The 20,979-nt window shown below is 37.1% G+C and overlaps 1 protein-coding gene across 11 annotated transcripts in view; it reads left to right on the forward strand.

Annotated features, from left to right (window-relative positions):
- MCTP1 (multiple C2 and transmembrane domain containing 1) overlaps window positions 1-20,979 on the forward strand; it is a 534,454-nt gene that overhangs the window by 386,725 nt on the left and 126,750 nt on the right. Inside the window, exon 19 of one of the 11 annotated variants that reach the window (XM_040448447.1) lies at window positions 391-508. The exons of the other annotated variants lie outside the window; for them this stretch is intronic. Coding sequence (XP_040304381.1) covers window positions 391-453 — 63 coding nt within the window. The 3' untranslated portion in view covers window positions 454-508. Of the gene's footprint in view, window positions 1-390; window positions 509-20,979 lie in introns of those variants that run through there. 11 annotated transcript variants of the gene reach the window in all.

The following is a 20,979-nucleotide window of genomic DNA, read 5'->3' on the forward strand; positions in this document are numbered from 1 at the left end:
ACATTCTTCCTTGAGTGATTTGGGGAAAATAAAACTATTTCACTTTTCCTCAGGTATAGTGCTGTTGTACTATATTATAATCAAACATAAACTGCTAACATCACGAACATAACTGTGATACCTTTTTGAATTCAGCAATTAGACTTCTTGTGAATCTTCATAGTTCAAGCAATGAAAGCTGGGACAGGAGGGGGTGCCAATGCCTCAGTGTGGTCTCCTCCTGGCTCTGTGGGTGCTAGGCCATTTCACCTCAGGCATTACTTATCAGGTAGTGTCAGCCTCAAGACCTTTGTGAGAGCCTTTGAAAATATGTTGCTTGGTCCAGACTTTATAACTGAGTTGACTAACGATCAAAAATTATAAAGTAATGAGATCACTCTCCATCCTCAGATTCCTAAACCAACTGAGGATATTCGTCCTCAGAAGAGCTTTCTACCTTCCGGCTTCAATTGAAACTGTCCAGGACAAAAGAGCAAGCCATGTTCTATCGTGAAATATTATTATGGAAAGTGTTGTGTTGTTTTTTTTTTGTTTTTTGTTTTTTGGTTTTTTTTTCAACGTTTATTTATTTTTGGGACAGAGAGAGACAGAGCATGAATGGGGGAGGGGCAGAGAGAGAGGGAGACACAGCATCGGAAACAGGCTCCAGGCTCTGAGCCATCAGCCCAGAGCCCGACGTGGGGCTCGAACTCACGGACCGCGAGATCGTGACCTGGCTGAAGTCGGACGCTTAACCGACTGCGCCACCCAGGCGCCCCTATGGAAAGTGTTTTGCAAAGAAAAACATTTAAATGAACGAGATAATTATATAATTTATTTTACTAAAATTTTGTAAAGTAATAACTCTTCTGAAAGATTGTAAATTATAAGAGAAATGCAGTCACTAATATACTTGAGTCCATAAGTTTACTCGACACATATTTCCATGCCCCTATGTATCAGGTAAATATGAAGAAATAGGAGTAAAGTGCTTTCCATTGTGACATTTTTCTATTTTGACCAGTTATGACGATATACCTTAGAATTATGAGTGTGTTAATTTACCGAGGGAAAAGCTGACCTGAAATGTTGTTAAGAAAGTTATTTCTGCTTTTTTGTTGCTCTTTCTCCTGCCACCGTTTTACCACATTTGACTACTACAGTCAGAATTGGATATAGACCCAGTAGTCAGTCTTGCCACAGTAGGTGTGTGAGTTTTGACTCCACGTTGCACCTTCTCCTGGGCTGTGATGACAGAGGTCCAACACTCAGCAAGTGGTAACATGAGAGATCAGTAAGAGAGTAAAGATGAAAGAGCAACCATTTCTCACATTCACACCAGTCACCAGCTATTGGCTCAAAGGGACATAATGAAGAGAAAATCAGAGAAAAACTAACAAGCAAGAAAAGATGGAAATTACATTAAACTGTCAGTAGATATTTGGATGAAAATGAAAGGCAACTCTGATTTTAAGAATGGAAAAAAGAGATGTTAGAGATAAAACTTTGTTTTCATTTTATATTAAATCAGTGTTTCTCAGTGGGTTTTTTTTCCATATTCAACCTCCTAAGAAGAAAATTTTCATTAAATGAGAGAAAATAAATGCTAAGGAATACTATTAGCTCAGTCAATGTTGAGTTTTGGAGGGGCACAAATCATTGTAATATCTAAGTTTCTTTTATTCTCCCCTAAGAGCCAATTTTTGCCCCCTTGGATGTCATATTACCCACCTTTGAGGATACATACTGTAAATGAGGTTTCACATGAGCTTAACTCTGTTTACTTTCATACTCTTGGTAGTAAAGTCTAGTTTGGATTTTCTGTACTTTGCATATAATAAAGATTATTCCCATAGGTAATCCAGTCTGAAGAAAGAAAATTTGTGATCTCTGTACAAAATTATTGACTATATTAGAGTCCAATTAAAGGAAAGATTTTGTTTAGCTTTGTAGAGAGTAAAGAATTGAATCTTGCCCTTATGAAACCCATACGAGAGTTTTCTTCTTTACATCAATTCCAAGCGTACATTGTTGTGCTTCACTGAAATGGAGAAGTGGGGTGAACATTAATTCTGGCCTAAGTAATACGACCTCCATCATTATGAGGGTTTGATGGGTTTTGTCTATACATTGCACTGTATTTATGACTAGTAGATAATCTTTATATTCTTAAATGAATATCATTATGTCTGAGATATAAAAGCATACTTCATTAGGCTTGATTACCTATTAGATCTTCATTGGAAGGGAAGGAAAAAGGTTGTAGAATAGGAAAGTCATTTAAAATGGTGAAGATACATGTTTTACTGGCTATTCTGCACGTCAAGTTATCTAGTTCCGCATAGGAATCCCAAAACTGGAACTATTCCAATTTATCAATAGTACGTAAATATATGATGTTTTATATACCACTTAGCTCTACACACATAATTCTAGTGCATTTTCTATTGTTAGGATTCTATACATTTCTCGTCAAGCAGATTTCAGGCAATGCTTACATGTTTGAGAAAAAGAATCTATCATTCAGTTTTGTCGTAAAATGTGGATGGATTAAATATTATTTTTCTTAGTCAGTTAAAGACATATTTAATTTTTAATTTAAAATAATAGATTGCCAGTCTTAAAAGTAGTCCATTAATTATCCACAGATTAATGAGGTTGTATAAAAGAGGTGCTACGTTTTGAAGCAGTAATGGTAAAGTGGTGACTGCTACTCAGAGAAAATTAATTTATAAATGCAGAAGTTCAGATGCCAGGGTTCACTTTTTCTGGTTAGGTGGCAATATTGAAAATTTATCTGGTTGTGTTTAAATTATTTTAAATAGAATTAGTTCTTCCATTGCAAGAGCCTCTTGCATGCCTCCTTCAGCAGGCTGGTGTTTATCAAAGACACATTTAACCCAGGTTCTATTAGCTTCTCCGGCTGTATCCTATTCCTTTCATTTTTTAAAATATTATCAGAATAAGAGACTCATGCCATAGTTTCTAAGTCTTAAATCTTGATTGGCTTGGTTAGTGTAGTTAAGACTAAATATTCTTCATATAGGGTTCCCATCTCCAAATAAGATGGAAAAGTCTGTTTTGTAAGATAGTTACTTAGACTTTGGAACACACTTCCCGATAGTAGCGATGTCATAAATAATGACATAGAGCCACTAATAAACCTAATCAATTCCTTTATAGAGTACTAGCTGCAGAATGGAAACATTGCATGTAGGAAGGAGATTCGGTGCAATCATGGCTTGGTGTTCAGGATGCCACCAACACACCTATCCCAGTCCTACCTTCAACATAGAGCACCTGCCTCATGGCAAAGGCAAGGGGCCTAGATTCTGTGGGGCTCTGAAGGGCGCAGATGAAGTGACAGAATGTTACACTTGGAAGGGAGCTTGGAGACCATTTTGCGGTAGAGGAAATTACTGAGGCACTCTCCTTCTCCCCCAGTCATGGGAAGTAGATCCTTCAAGACAGGAACATTGAAAAGATAAGAAGGGCAGAGAGAGAGGGGCTCCTGGGTGACTCAGTCAGTTAAACGTCTGTCTGATTCTTGATTTGGGCTCAGGTCATGATCTCACGGTTTGTGGGTTCGAGCCCTGTGTCCAGCTCTGTGCTGACAGTACAGAGGCTGCTTGGGATTCTCTCTCTGCCCCTCCCTCCCTCTCTTTCTCTCTCTCTCTCTCTCCCTCAAAATAAATAAATACACTTAAAAAAAAAAAAAAAGCAGAGAGAGAAATACAGATAGATCTGTCTCTCTGTCCTGAACTTTATATGTTGAATGTTCTTAATAAGGAAAACCAAATGTCTGACGTTGTCTTGTAGAGTTCTAAGAGTATAAAATTGGACTCCCAGTCCTTGGTATTCCCTGTTAAGGAATGTGTTCATCTGAGAGGGCTGGCATTGCCTACTGGAAACAGTAAAGCCATGTTCACTTTAGTTAGTATTATTCCTGAAGTTAATAAGTGTGTATCTTATGTTTTAATGAACTTTTCCATTGGTCGGGGTCATGTACACCACTCCTCAAACCACTGCAGAGATGAGTGCACAGTAATAAAGAACTCTTAAAGGGTTCACTGTGTGTCTAGGTGAGGCACATTTTAGACAAGTAATGTCACTTGGCCTCCAAGCGGTATAAATTACTTATTCCCAAAAGTAAATGTAGACTCATTAAGAATATATTTTCCAGGTTTCAAACATATATTGTCGCTGAGTTGCTTAAACAGTTTAAACTATCTATATTGATTCGTATTGATTTAATGGTAGCTAAGATGAAGCTGTCCATGGTGTAAGTGTTCATTAGACTAAATAAATGCCAAGAAAAAAAGTGTATGTATTTTGAATTATTTAGAAAAATTGGTGATCCAGCTTCATTGATTGCTCTCATCCTAAATGTCCTTCAAAATTCTGTGGATCAAAATCTTTCTAGCCTGTCATTAAGTAATATAATAGGATAGCATATCCCTTCACAACGTAGTAGAAGTACTAAAATAGTAATTTGGGCATATTTTGAGACAGCGTTAGAATTTGTAAGGGGGTTGTCCTCTTCATTATATAAATTATGTGCTGTAAGCTTGGTGCCCCAATTTATTGCTATTAAAGTTATTGGAGTGAAGAAAGCTAAATTAAATCATCTCTATGAAATGCTTTGAAGTCCTTAAGTACAAGGGCCCATGGATCATCTAGGCTTGAACGACATACACAACCAGAGCACAGGTTTTTGTTTCTGAGAGCTATGTCCCCTTCCAGAATGTATACCAATGTTGAAAACTGATATAACTTAAAATTATTATTTGAAAATATCTTACATTAGGTCTAAGGAAGAGAAATCACAAAGGAAATGTCTCGTCAGTGTTGGTGGAAAATGCATGAGTCTTCCTCCAAAAATATTTAATAATATTTAGACATATTTAATAATACCAGGGTTCTATTTCTAATTGAGTAGAATGTTTAACCTAAGTTTAAGGAGCTAGGAAATAAAATAGATTATAAACTGAAAAATGCCATTTGTCAGTATTTTTAATCCATTACTAGAACCAGTGACAGGAAATAAATTCAGGCTGTTCTGCTTGAGATGCATTTCAGTTGCCATTAACAGATCTTCCCCGTTTTCATGCACACTCAATAAAGCTGTGTTGAATGACTGATTCAGATGACTTCAGCGGCAAAACTTGAAGTTAAAGCTGTAATATTGTAACAGAAGCCCCCAACAGTAGTATCAGATGAAGCTAAGAATAAATGTAGTATATCAGGCATCATAAAGGAGTGAATGTGGGATACATTTATGCCCTCCTCTATCTACTAGGAGATTCATACATAAGATTCACACTCATTATTCTCGTCATCTTAATGAGATCAGTGTGGGAACATTTCTCTCCTTTCCCTCTTGACTGTCAGAAATGGGACACTCCATTATTTCTTCTTCCTCTCTCTACTTTAAGGTACTAGTTATATTTTCTTGGAAGGCCAGAAATGTTAACTGGTTACAGCAGGCAGCCCCAGAGTATCACATATAAAAGCTTAAGGACTTGTGGTAGAGACCACTGCATTAGTCTCTCTCTCTCTCTCTCTCGCTCGCTCGCTCGCTCGCTCTTGCTTTCACTCTTGTTTTCTCTCTTGCGTGTGTTTTTATTTTCTTTCAGAATTTTATCATCTGCTGTATTTCCAAAGGAGTTTGCCTGGAAAAGAAGGGAAAAGATCATTTCTCTGTGTGGAGGAAAATAGGGTACCTGAGTATTACCTCTAATTGCTATCTTCTTTCTCATTGGATCTATTGCCTTAATTAATTTTGCACACAGTCTTCTTAAGCCATTTCTGAATGCAATTGGTTCACGTGTCCCAGCCAGACAATATGTCCGGCCTTGAACGGAAAGAGGTAAAATGGGCAGGGGACCAACTTCTAATGCATCTTGTCCTCACATAAATTTTGAGATCTGTCAAGAAACAGTCACTATTTATAATTAAATTTACCAGGACAGATTTTTATCATGTTTTTAGATCACAGAATCCCTTCATTCTTATGCACGAGACAGCAGGAAGTTACAGAAATATTGTTTAAGTTATCTGGGCTATTGATTATTAATTTATATTATAACCACACTGTTTTTGGTACTGCTTTCCTTTAGAGGAGCCCATGTGTTAGAGGATTCCCTTTAACTTGATTGAAGAATTTTAAATAGGCATTTTTAATATTTGCTGCCCTCTTAATATAACTTGTTTAATGCACCACTGTTAGCACAGGGATTATGAGTTAATAAAAATGTCACAGTATTAGTGAATAAAACACTATGTAATTTTCCCCAGGTAATGATTAACAGCATAAGGCTATATTAACAATACTCTTAGTGTACAGTCCCTAAACGTATTTGATCCTCATCTTTTAGTAATTTTATACTGAAATTCAGTAATAAAATATTTGAAGGATTTAGTTAAGCTAGCGAATGTAAACTTCTCAGGTGCACCAATCTTTCGAATGATTTCTATTGTACTGCTATGTAAAATACCACTCTGTTTTAAAGTCAATCCAAAAGTTTTAAATGTTAGTTCAACATTTGCCTTATTGATATTCATAAAGAGCTGATTTGTCTCATCACAGCATTTGTGTAAATGGTTGAAAAATAATATTAATAAGCCATTAGGTCATTATTACGTAATGTTTTCGCTCACATAGATAAATGGGTTTCTTTTTCTGTCTTTCTTTTTAAATAATGTCTCCCTGCTTTGTTCTGTGGCTGCAGCAGGCTGTTAGTATGTATCTTTATACCATCAGAACGAATGAGATATATCTGTATAAATTATTGATTCACTTGAGCCTACCTCTGTAATTCAGAGCTGAAAACTCTGGCAGCTTATCTAATAGAATGATATAACTAGGAGACTGAAGTTACCTACCACAGCACCAATTGCCAGTTGGGGGGTCAAATGCCCTTTTACCTTTATACCTGAACACCTGCAAATTGAGCTGCACCCCATTCAGAATTTTAAGAACAGGTCCATTGTCGCAGGAAGTAGAGTTTGTTTCTTGGAGAAAATTATGCCAGTTCTAGTTCTGAATGAAAGACAAGGCTTTTATTACTCAAGGGATATTAGGGCTGACTGCTTTTTTGAGAAAACAAATTTGCTGTAACTTTATCTGTAATTTAGTCCTGAATGGGTGCAAATAGACTGCACATTGTATGGTGCAGAAAGAAGAAAATAGGGGTTTGTTAAAACCGTACAAGGGCTATGTAACCATTATATTTCCGAGGGAAGTCTTATCAGAGTTGCAGGTTATAAGGGGGAATAATTTGGTTACAGCCTTAGCATCAAACACCTGTTTTGAATTTTAGTTTAGAATGACATTGGAAAAGAAAGTTTTTGTCTAAAATTGTGGGTGATGAATTACCCATCTCCTGAAAGTTGCTGTACAGGCTCTCTTTGACTTAGAGACTGCCCCATCCAGAAACTTCCAAAATTATTACAATCACTCCTCATGAGGTTGAATGTTAGACTCAGAACTAGTCGGAGTGTGTTGACTTGCTTCACTTTTCTGAAGAGATTGGATTCATAGCTATATATGCCCTTTCCAATTAAAAAAGAAATCCTATGCAATATTCTTCACATAAGAGTCTGATTTAAGCTTTGCCACGGCTGAGAGCAGGATGAATGTTTTGAGTAAGGGACAAGAGAAAGCATGCTTCAGCTGATGAGCCTCTAGGTTAAATAGTGGGGGAATAATGGATCATATATTATTTGGAGAAACTCATCCGTCAAGTTGGCCACCCACTCCTTAGTCAGCAAGCTTAGTAGTTGTCATAGAAACACTCATTTTTACAGTGTTATAGTTGATCACTGACATGGAACCAGACTAGGTAATCAAACATCTTAGCCATATGCTTGTTCTGAGCTCCAACCTAGTCAATTAGCACATTTTCTATTAAAAACTTAGTTGTAATAGGTCTTCATTAGGAGCAGTTGCCATAATTGAATAAGTTACTCAATTACGTCCATCCCCCAACCTCATTTCACTTCTTTACAGAGTCCAAGTAGGAAGATATCCAAGAACCCTCATGAGCCCCACTTCAAGCAAAATTCATGGCCTTCACCTGAAACAAGCTGTTAGAGGTTGATTCAGGGTTTAATACTTATTTTTTTTTTAAACTATGTTTTGGCTTATAAGCAGGCCCTTGGTCTCTTCCTTTTTCTGTTTATTTCAAGATTTCTAGTATTTTTTCACTGAGTGTGGAGCGGGAAGAAGTCTATGGTAAAGCCTTATTGTGCAGTAATGTCTCTAGGATGCGAACCCCTTTCTACCCTTAAACCCATCCCTTCCTTCACCATTTTTCAGTCTTCCCACCAGATACCCATCCGAGCACATCATAATCTTGGGATTACTCCTGACTATCTGTATTATTGTCCCTGCTACCCTCTACCTGTGTCTGCCATATTTTATGTCACTGAAACCCATCTGTGCCCTGTATCATCTGATGATCAAGCCTGTTATCTAGGGGTGGGAGTGAACCACCTGTAGATAACATATGCACATTTTATTACTGGCCTTGTGGACAAAATATTCTGATTATCTTAGATACCCAAGTCCTAATTCACAAGCATGTGTAAAAGGTTGTAGTTGACTTATCAGAGAGCAGAGAGAGCACTGAAGTGGTGCCCAGGTAACACCATGTAGGAAATTTCTGGCCCTAGCCGCTCCCAAGAATGTTCTCCACGGTTGGTGAGAATTGTACCTCTGTCTTCATTGTAAAATTACAAATATGAAACAATCTGGAAGAGAATCGGTCATAAAGGTTTTCTGAGCTTGGTAGCCTCACTGTGCTTTTTTCTGTATAATACAAAATAGGCAAAGGCCAGTACCCTCGTGAGAAGTGTAACCACACTTACCTTTGAAATCACAGGGTTTAAACTTCTCTGCATAACAAAGCATCATAGCTGCAAAGTTTTTGCCATCAGAATGGCGTATTAAAAAGAAAAATAGAACCAAAGTCATACTAATGTTCCTGCTGCTGTCCATTCTCTGGAACATGGTAGGGCCCTTTCTAATACGTCCATCCTTGCTGACCAGGTCTTTGCGATTTAAATTTGCAGGCTGGATTCAATGTAAGAGTATAAATTGTTTCAAGGATGACAGATTACACATTTGGTTTCTTCTCCCCCCAACCCCTGTGTTCACCTTTATAAATTTTTTTTTCAAAAAGTAATGTGGTTTAAAAATCATTTTAAGTTGCCTAACATAAACGATAAAATCAAATATCGGATTCACAAACAATAGCCTTTATTGGTTTGTGACAAGTCATCCATCTTTTTACATTAGTGCAGCTTTCCGAACCAGATTATTTTTCATAATTGATAATTTGTGAGTCATATATTTGTTATCTGTTCTTTTCTGGCTTTGAAAATAGTGAACGGTGCCAAAGATCACTGTGCTTTTATAAAGAAAATTATTTTAGTGTCGTTTATTGGCTGGCATTTCTGAAAGTATGTTACCAATAAGTTCTGCAGAGAATGTAGCAAAGATAAAAGTAACATCCCCTCAGCTAGAAAGAGACTTGATGGGTCTAGAATTCATATTGATAATGCGAATTTAGTTTTAGGACTCATTCATGTTTAGCATGAGAACAGTGAAAATGCACAAATAAGAAAAAAGTGAATACAGTTCTGTGAGCTAAGAAAAAATAGTTTTGTTGCTTGTATGGACAATTTTTCTGATACACAATCCGTGTTAAAATGGTACACAAACATAGTAGGCTGCCTCGTTATGAGCATTACGATTACACCAACAGAATAATGGCACTATTTCTTATGATCAATAAGTTGAGTTGATTTTGATAAATAGCCTTAGGATAAGTATCCACCAACCATAATGTAATTTTTATTATTCAGCTTTATATTTTGTTCCTAAAGCCTTCTTAAAGGCAATAGGAAAATTTTTACCCTTTATTATGGTTTGTAATTATGTTATGGTAGAATTAGAGCTCTACATATGAATTTATTTACCTCAGGTAAATAATAATAAGGACTTGAAAAATCCATTTTGCCTAAGAGGGAAGAATTAAAAACTTTTTCTTCCCTTTAATTAATAATTCTCTCACACATCCTGAACATTCTCACTAATTCTGTTCACCATTATACTGACTGACAAAATATAAATCAGTTGCAAAAGTAACAACCCAATTTCTGGAGAACTATATGAGGAGAAATACCGTTAGGTAAATTAAATATTAATTTCACAGAAAATTTATTATGAATTTGCTTTTAGAAGTTATATGGTTTACCCTCAATCTTTATTAAAATTTCTCCTGAGTAATGTAATTATAGAAAACTATTTCTAATAAAAATATTACCTACTTGATTAAAATAAAATTGAGATCATTTAATCATTGCATAATTATATTATGATTATATACAGTTAAGCACCATATATAAAACATTTGCTCCTCAGGAGACACTAATACTGAGGGGGGAATACCCACCTGTAGTCTAATGCCTTCACCACTCTGCCTTCTAAAGTTATGGATTCTATCACACATGTTTACTACACCATCTAATTGCTTAAAATCCATACTTTAGTTGGGGGAAATGATGAACTATATGCAGTTGGCTACAAGTTATAATAAACTAGCATATTTGTTACTCTACAATGATTTTTCTTTTATGATTCTGTTATATTTGAACTCTTGAATTAATCACATTTCACCTAAGATTCTTACTCCTAAATATTTCAAGGATAGATTATAATTAGTATTTCATTATTCAAAACCAAAATCCAATTATAAAGAATAGTATTCTTTCCTTCCTCAAACTGAATATGTTCTAAATAGAGTTTAAAATTAAGAATGTGCGGAACCTCTTCATCAGATGGGCAAGCAGAATGTTTGAACTATATAAATAGTATTATAGCTTAGCATAGCTTTCCTCTATGCATATCTTGGAAAATGTTGACAATGTTGTTTAGTGATTATAAGAGTACGAGGAAGAATTTGCTCTACCTTTTCAGATGTTTCCCTGGCCTCATTTATGGCATGTGCAGTGATGATAGGATATGTTTATTTGTACATATGGTGTGACAGATTGTTGATGTGTTTTAACCATAATATATTATTCACTTTTGAAACCTACTCTCTTTAGAGTTGGAATTTCTTTATGGTTGAAGGAAAAATGCATTTCTAATAACTTGTCTTATAGTTTCAAAGATCTGTATTTTAAAAATCACCCTCAATATTTCAAAAACTGTGGCTGGTAAATAAATTACTGGGAATTCAGTGTTAATCACATTTTTTTGTCAGTGGAAATGAGATTGCTTTACTATAAGATGAACTACCATCTGAGCTTCATAACCAAAGTATTTGGTATTTTCTTAAAGAAGAAATACAGTTTAAAAATATACATAATCTTTAAATTACTCTAAATATTGGAAGTAGATAGTTTTGAATAAATGAATTATAAAAACTATCTAGAGTCAGGGAGAATGTAGTATAACCTGTCCTCTCCCCCAGCCACCACTGCCTTAGGAGTTTTGTTCGAGCCATAGAAACTGACTCCAAATTTTGTAATTGATTGCTCTACCAAAAACAATTACAATTATCAATACGGATTCTACATAGAATCTCTACATATATATTCAATATACGTGCAGAGGTATTAGAATACATTATTGAGACAGAATATATTTGCCCCGCAGAAAAACACTACGTTTTTCAGGAGGTAAAGAACCCTTCAAAAGAAAGAAGTGGGAAATAATAAAAGCTCTAAAACTGGATTATGGTTTTATAACAAAAACTGCCAATACACATCCAGTGTGTATTATACAATCTTTACATTCTCCTGGGTTTCTCTCATTATCAGTATATAATTTACATTGCCCTGAGAAACTACTGTTTGCCTCTTTTTTCCCCCCCTCTACCCTAATTGTTTTGTATGTTATTCTGCAGTTTGGCCTCTAGGTAGCAATCTTGCACCGTAGAAGCTCTCCACTTTCTCATTTATTTAGGCTGGAAAAGCTTACACCATTACAGATCTGTTAAATGTAAGCAGCACTATTTGCATAAATTCCAGACTTTGATGATGGTCTGTGGCCTACAGATTATTTATGCAGTTGTTTGGCCTTGAAGTTCACAATTTTGCTCAGAGGTGACTTTTCTTAGCATTGTGACCCCATGTAGGTGGGAGAGCGCTGAATGGCTGAGTGCATAACCTGGGATCTTGAAAATCATAAGGACTCTTGTCTGAAACATAATGCTTTGTTTCTCATACAGCCCTTCAAATAAAAAAAGAAATACACAAGTCTTCTAAAATATAGAGTAATATTTTAGGACTGTGTAGCAATATTACAAAAAAGTGCTTCTAGGAGTCAGGCACTCTCACAAGCAGCAAGACGATTGCTGTTAGCATCTCAGAACCTTCACCAGTTTAGACCCGTTTTATCTTATTTCTGTTAAAAACAGTTAAAAGCCAGAAGGACTGGCATTATTGTACTTGTTATTTTTAAACTAATACAACAAAATGCCACCGTGTATATATTTCTTAAGTGAAAACGAAGATCACTGCCTTCCTCTCTTCTCAGTTGTTTTTTTTTTTTTTTTTTGGAATAATTGACAGCATGTATTAATTCAAACAGTTGCAGAGCATGTGTTTCATACCAAAACGCACCTTTATTTCTAATTCATGGGTTGAAAATAGTACATGATATTTTTAGAAGTATAACTTTTATTTCAGAGACATAATTCTCTTTTCTTAGCGGGGGTATTTCTCCCATTTTGATGTTCTCTCCTTCCTGCCTGCCTTCCTTCCTTCCTTCCTCCCTCACACTGACTGAGTGCCCACTAAGTGTCCCGGCTCTGTTCTAGACCAGGAGTCACAAGTGGTTAGAGCCTGACTGGTTCTATATTTTCTTAAAGTCTTATTTTGCTGAGGAGGGAAATGGATTTTAATTACATTAAAATCTTATTAGTATATTTTACTTCGAGGTAATAAATCACACCTGTGAATGTCTAAGTCCATGACATTTTTGTGGTGGTCAAAAAAATACATGTTATAAACACTCATTCCTGTGTTCCTTTGCTACCAAGGAACTCATTTGGATTTTAGAGAATGGAGCTTGATTTATTTAGTTCAGGGACCCTTTGAACAAAATTCTTTCTGAGTGATGTTATTTCTTAAAATGGAAAATTATATTTATGTGGGAAAGAAACGAACCTTTGATTGTCACCACGATGTCGACATACCTCAAACCATCAGCATTTTTAGTTTTACCTGTTGACCAAATTGGCAACACAGTGCAGCTAGTTTATTTTGCAGAAAAACTACCCCATCGTCTGAGCAATTGTATGTCATCAGTTATCACCTTTGTTGATAAACCTTTAACTACTTTACTGAAGCTTGAAATTAATCTGATCATAAGAAACTTGTGGCTGTAATTGCATTGGGATCCATGGTGCCTACTTTTTATAATACTTGCAAAGGTTACAGAGTGCAGTTGCAGGAACAAGGAGAGCTTATTGTTTGTGGAGAGTAACCTTCGATTCCATGGATCAGTGGTTATTAGAGCTGCAGCTGGTTCACAACAAATATTCACATTAAGTGGTTAGATAGAGAAGTCATTTTCTCACAGGGTAACCCCCAGGGCTGGGGGTGGGGAAGCTCAGGAAGAAGTAACTAAGTGACTAAGAAGTTTTGAACAGACTGGTCACACTGGACAACTAACGTTAATGTTGTAAGGAGGCTTCTTCACTTCTTAATGTTACACATTTGATTTTGAATCTTTCTTAATTTTTTCAGACTTTCTGATGATAAGATTCAATGACATATTCTGTAGTAAAAGAATGTAGTTGACTTGCACGATGGTTTTAATCAGATTCAGAAATAGTTTAAATCATTATTCTTTAGTCTGCTCTTTTCAACTCTGAAAATGTTCTTCTTATTAGCTACAAATGTAGATCATGTGACAGCCCTTTTCTCCACCTGTTCACCACCCCTTCCAAATCAAGGCTCAGGCTAGGATACCAAACAGGGAAGGACCTGCAGTTTCAAGGGATCGGTTCTTACCTGAACTAAATGAGGCTGAAGTTGCAAATGAAAGAAGAAGAGTGGAAAAACAGGTGCTCAAGCAGGTGGGTTTGTGACCTTTTGCCATTACCTCGGTTCTCACAAAGTAATACTTCAGAATAATCACAAGAAGCAACAGAGCTCTCTCTGTTATAGAGAAATCTGGGCCATCCTCACACCAGAGCCTGACCCTCAGAGGGTGATGAACTTGACTTGCTGGAGATGACATTTCTCTCTCCCTCTAATTTGCATATGTATGTATACATATAGATAGGAGTGGTTATGGTCAATAAAGTTTTTTTGTGTGGTTTTTTTTTCACCTCCGGAGATCCTTTCCTGTGTTTGGGAGTAGACGCAAAGCAAAGAATCCATCCTTGTTCTCTGTGAAACCTCAGAGATCCCGTTTCCAGAGGAATAAAATGGATACATCTCAGAACCAAGGAAAACATCAGGAATTTTGATTTTTTACTTCTTGATCTTTTCCTTAGTTCTGAGATGTATCCATTTTATTGTTCTGGCATAAGATTTTTCTCCATTTTCTCCAGAGATGCAAAATTACCTTTAGAACAAAAATAGAAATATAGAAAAAGACTTAGACCTGGCACCACATAGGAAAAGCAACTCTGTCTTTTAATAGCTAAAGGATAAGTGGGTTCCATTTTTGAGAAATGGAATTTCTCATGTAATGGAATTATTACATGTATTAATAAGATTGTACATGTATTAATACATGTAATGGAATTATTACATGTATTAATAAGATTGTAACAGCCAGCTATTTGGCAAGGTCCAAGGAATTTTGAATAAGTTCTTAGAACAGCGCTTCTCAGCCTTTGATCTACATATACATCACCTGGGGATCTTATTAAAAACCTCAGTAAGCCAAGGGTAGAGCTCTTAGGTGATCCTGATGTTGCCGGTCAGGGACCACACTTTAAATAAGACTTTGCTAAAAGTCTTAACTTAGACAATTAAAATGTCAGTGATCTAGCACATAGGCTTCCAAATTTTGGCATGTTTCAGAATCAGCTGGAAGGTTCTTAAAAACACAGAAATCTGAGCCCAGATCCCAAGGTTTCTGATAGATTAGCGTAAGGTAGGGTGCAAGTATTTGCATTTTTAACAAGTTTACAGGTGATGCCAATCATGCTGATCCAGGGTCCTCACTTTGTGAACTAATCATCTGCAATCCACTCTGTTGGGTGCTTGTTAAAATCATCAGGGCTGTAATAAAACATACACCCACACACACCAGTTTCTGCCTTTCAATGATTCCGGTTTAACTGGTCTCGGGTAAGGCCCAGGTAAGATGAGTAAAATCCAATTCTCCTCACGTTATTTTATTCACTTTATTAATTTAATTTTTTTAAGAGAGGGAGAGAGAATGTGAATGAGGCAGGGGCAGAGAGAGAGGAGGACCGAGGATCTGAAGCAGTCCCTGCACTGACAGTAGATAGCCCGATGTGGGGCTCAAGCTCACGAACGTGAGATCATGACCTGAGCCGAAGGCATACGCTTAACTGACTCAGCCTCCCGGATGCCCCAGCTCACGTTATTTTAACGTGAAGTCAGGCTATACAATCCAACTGGGTTGCTTCCATGAAAGGATATAGAATACATTGAGAAAGGAAGAACTACGTCAGGAGAAGAAAGGTGCCGGTGTTTCAGAAGACCGAAGAAAGAAACCAGAAATTGCTGGAGGAGGAGGGAGGAAAATGGTAAAGATTCATTTCTTTTTATCAATATAAAGTGAAAATATAAAGTGAAAGTCAGTGAGGGAGGTTCAGAAAAATGTTCCTACAACTGGCATTTGGGAAGCTGCCAGGATTTCATTGAGACTGACATCCTGACACTTTTCAATCCATCTTTCTCTTTCTGTGTCTCCTGCCTGCCTTTCTGCCACCTTAAATCCGGAAGGAAAAGCAGGCTCTCGAAGTGGCATCTGTAGGGCTCTAGTGTTCTTGGAGTAGATGAGTGTAGCTGTAGAAGTAAATTAATGAAAGGAATAAAAACGAAATGTCCATGTTTGTTCAAATATTTAAAATTTTTTCCTGAGCTTTCCAACTCCTTCTTTTAAAGAATGGTGAACAAAAGCCTTGTCTGTTCCCAGCATTACTTGGTGTTGGTGTTAATGGGGGAACTCCAAGAAGGAGAATGAGGCGAAACATAGAAGGCTGATCTTTCCTGGTCCTTTTGGGTACTTAGCGTCTGTTCTATTTAGAGTAGACTGAGTAACTGCTTCCAGCTAATGTTTTTTTGGCTAAAATTTGGAGACCTAGCACAAAACAAAAACAAGAAAAACCTCTTTATGTTTGCAAGGACACAACCTTTGCATCTAGTAATCAGTCTGTTTGCCTCATTCACATGTGCTTGCCCCACACTGCAAATTCTCTGAGCCCGTGAATTTTTATCTAGTATTTTAACCAGTTCAAAGCAGTCGCTTACTTGACAGAACCCTTGTAAACTTGTGTAACTTCAGCTTTAGTATTGAATGTTTTGTTGATGCTTTTATTTTCTACGTAAACCACTGTACAGCTCATTTAAGGAGGAACAATTCATGGTCTCAACACCACTGTTAACAATTTGTTGGCATTTAGAAAGATACTGAAAATAAAATGTCACTAACCATTCTGACCTCCTTTCTTACATAAATTCCCACCCCACTGCTTCATACCAACTTTGGGACCAAGCTGGCAGAGGCCTTGCCGTTTCTCATGGCAGACATAATAAGCTGATCGCAGCACATAGGCTTGTGTAAACGCTCACCCACGTATCACAACCAAACACACCGCATAGCCGCCGTCAGTTATCTCCTGTTTGCTCTAGGTCTCTGGGGTGGTGTCTGCCTTCCCTCCTGGGGTTACCCTCTAAAGGACGAAGGAGTGGTTGCATTGGTCTCTCTGTTCTACTCAAGATGTGGTAAAGGGCTTTGTACATAGTAGATACTGCTTGTGAGAACATTGTTGTTGAGTTTTTTATTTTTAGGCTAGTCTAACCTAATGGAAAAATATATTTACAGAATTTTTTGTCATAGTTCTTATTATCTTTAATAAATCGTACCTCAGCTAACAGGAAGCAAAATATAGCCAAATAGAATTAGAATCAAGAATGGTTCCTAGCTATTTGGGATATAAACAATACAACTAAAATAAAAAGTAGCTTGTTAAATCCAAAGGAAATACTCTCTCCCTGGAAATCCTTTTTATGTTATTTTAATTTTCTTTAGTAAACTCTTTTATCAGGGCAAAAAATCAATTGCAACTCTCTAAATTTTCATAAAGCCTGACTTAGCGGTTTACACTAATGGTCTTTTCTATATTATTTCTATTATGTTTCAGCAATGAAAAGCAGGTTACTAAAACTTCTGTATATACTCAGTTGTGATATTTCACTATCATGATGATGAGAGATGTTCATTCATAAGATAGCATTCGCAACATTGACTTTGAGGAAGAACATTTTCAAGTACTTAGATTTGTCCTGTCATTTTCATAGTGCAAGGAATAAATTGTTTGTGGCCCTTTATTCCTTGATGATTTTTCCCAAAACTCACTACTAATTCATAAAGTTGCTGAAAATCTCCATAAATCCAGAAAGATAAAGTGAGAAGCAGACATGGAGAGGAAAGGTTGTTGTTGTTGTTGTTGTTGTTGTTGTTGTTGTTGTTTTTAGATGACACAATCCATATGTTAGCATTTACTGAAGAACTTGTTTGCTTGTAAAGTAAAACATCCCCTTTTTCATAACCACAATCTATAGACTGTGCACTGACTCTGTGTGTGTGTGTGTGTGTGTGTGTGTGTGTGTGTAATTTTGACATGGAAGGAAACCTAAAATCAAGTAAAAAGCTTTACTGGAATACTAATAGTTTCTCAATAAGTTTCCCTAATGTCTTCAGGGGGAGAAAAAAGACCTTAGCACCTTTTAATTTTGCAGCTGTTTTTACACTTTTATTTCCTCTCCTTTCCTCCCACATTTACACAAAAACCTTCTCGAGCCTCTTTTAAGCATTGCAGCAACTAAATCAATCCTAAGTGGCAACCACTTCTAACAGCGTTGTGTATGACTGTGTGTTAATTAGCTCCAGTAGATTATCCCCCGGTGTGCAGCAGGGTGTTGGTGGGAACTTCTCAATGTGCAGAGAGTGCTGAGGATTTCATGTTTATTTTCATGTATTGAGGCAAATTCTCAGTATGTCTTCAAATTATCTCCTTGGGGGTGTTTTTCCTGAGCTAATCCTGACAGAATCTTTCTGTCAGATAGGCCCATCATCAAGAACAGGAGAACGGTGCACATACAGGAACCTCTGTGCTCGGGGCTGTATGCAAATTTAATGCCCAGCTCATTTCTGTTTCTCTTACATGGATGACAGACGTTTTAACAATGTGTTCTACATTTCCCTCTGGGAATCCAGTTGGATTCCTATATGTATATGAGCATGTATATACATCCGTTCGGGATGTGTCTTTGAATACAGCATTGGGAACATATATGCATACAAATGTTTATATATGTACATAGGAGCACATTTATTATAAGTAATGTGGATATAGGGATGCACGTGTGAGGATGGAAAAGAGTCAAGCAGCTCTTGATCAGAGATGTGTCTACATCCCAGGGAGACTAATCAGCTGCTGAAAAATGGATAGGGTAGAAGAACTGATAAACAAACCTATACTGAATGTAATTCCACAGTGTTTGGGTTGCGAGTTGTGCCACTATAAAATGGTGAGTAGCAACAGCATAGAAAATCAGCCTCATTTCAGCTATTCTTAATGGATAAAGTTCGATCCTAAGCGTTTTTCTAATCTGAGTGCCGATCTTTGTGACCGACCATAGATGTGTGGCTTAAGTTCCCTTTTGCCCCCCTTTTATATGCGGTGGCCAACCTAAGTACTTTCTTGAGAACACCGTTGTTCTATTTTTGGTGGTAGCTTTCTGCCCCAGGGATGTGTCCTTGAGGCCTTGGCTTTATTCCCTAGTTAACTGGGCTGGCAACTTTGGGACAAAAGAAGGACCCATCTACTTCTCTCCTTTAAGCCTAGGATGCACGCCAAACAGCCAGCTTTATGCTTGACTGTGTCCTGCGGTACTCAGACATCAAGGATACTCGCCATATTGAGCACCTACTGTGCACCAGGTACTGAGATGCTTTACAGAAATGGCAATACCTGAGAGTAGAGCTCTCCATCAACAATCTCCCACACACACATAAAAATCCACCTCAAATCAACACAGATGCTCACCAAAAACATCTTGTTTAATATTCCAATTCAATTTCAAAGCAAGTCTAGCTACCTTTCACATAACAATCCTACCTTTCTAGAAATTGGGAGGCATGGTTATCTAGGTTATATTACAAATGTTACACTATTTTGTTTTGACAGGAGTATTTGAGTCCTGTGAAAGTACCCTTTATTTCGGAAATAGAAACTGAGTCCAAGGAGTTTAAATCATTTGTTCAATAGCACATGGATAGTAAGCCGTGACCGTCCCAGGTGTTGACCTTTCCCATCACAAAAAAAAAAAAAAAAAAAAAAAAAAAATAGGCAACAAAAGAGTTAAAGGGAAAGGATGAGAGCCATCAGAAATCCAGAGCGTCCCCGGAGACTAAAAGCCCCAATCATCTGGTTCTAGTGAGGTCAAAATCTCTTTGCACACTGTGAGTTCTTCTCTTAGAAGATCCACGAACAGTTATTTTCTCACACTCCTCTTGCCAGGCCTGTAGTGTTGCAACTAAGGAGTAATAAAGGAGAGAAGAGCATATTACTTGTCATCTCTCTTCCTCTCTATATACTCCAGGCTTTGCAATTTTGTCCTATTTTCCTGTTAATACCATTTGTAATCTTGAGGGAGGTTCTCTCTCAAATGTTTTTTCCATTCTCAGATGAATTTATAGATAGCTTCAAGAATACCCCTGAGGGTTGAAGAATGGGCGGGGGGGGGGGGGGGGGGGGGGCTTCCCTAGCTACATTATTTGAGTTTAAGGTAGGTGTCACTTTGAACCAAATCCAGTTTTAGCATATGGGGTTCATTTATGGTGATACAAGATTGATTCAAAGGACTTGACTTTGTGTCCCCTGTGGTGGTCAGATGCAGCCATGTTTCTAGTGCTTAGCCTGAGGTCATTACTCTAGATCTCTAATTATTACCAGAGGACATAATTAAATACTGAATCGAGGATATATAAAGTCCTAGAATTTGATGTGTGAATTAGTTTCTTTCAATTAGGGAGAATGAATATTTATTGAGCATATATTACATGCCTGGCAGTGTGCAAATGTCATCATGTGATCTTTATAATCATCTTTTAAGGAAGGTGCTATTATTTTAGCATTTCATGGAAGAGGAAATCAAAGCTCTGAAAGGCAAATTTGTCTGAGATCATAGAGTTAGACAGTGATAGAGCCAAGATTCAAACCCATTGTTTGAGTTTGCACCTCAGTGCTTCCCAGATACCCCATCATCAGTAGAGCAGAGTGAATATCCTTCCTAATGAGACCTAGGTCGCCCAGCCTGAGAGGGACTTTGGTGGACAAGATATTTTTTTTAAATGTCTTCTGTTATTTTTAAGGGAGTATAACTTAATCCTTCCATTTTGAAACCTATTCATGCTTATTTTACATTTCATTACAGTTACTACCAGTAAAGCAAAAAAACATTTCCTATGTTGTTTAGCCTTATCTCTCCCTACCCTCAGTCATCTGCTGTATAAACCTGAGTTTTTTAGTGTTGGGAGATGTAAAAACTCAACTGGGAGGAAAATACTACATAGAGGTTTAATGTCTTTGTATCCCTGGTTAGAAAGGAAAGCAGATTCCGGTGGGAGTGGGATATTTGCCCAAAGGCCTGGTTACAGTTGATCATAAAACATTATTGGGGGTGTCTGGGTAGCTCAGTCAGTTAAGCGTCCAACTCTTGATTTTGGCTCAAGTCATGATCTCATGGTTCATGGGATCAACCCCCACA

Source organism: Herpailurus yagouaroundi, unplaced genomic scaffold, assembly GCF_014898765.1.
Source record: "Herpailurus yagouaroundi ecotype Mexico unplaced genomic scaffold, PumYag 29, whole genome shotgun sequence".
Taxonomy (NCBI): domain Eukaryota; kingdom Metazoa; phylum Chordata; class Mammalia; order Carnivora; family Felidae; genus Herpailurus; species Herpailurus yagouaroundi.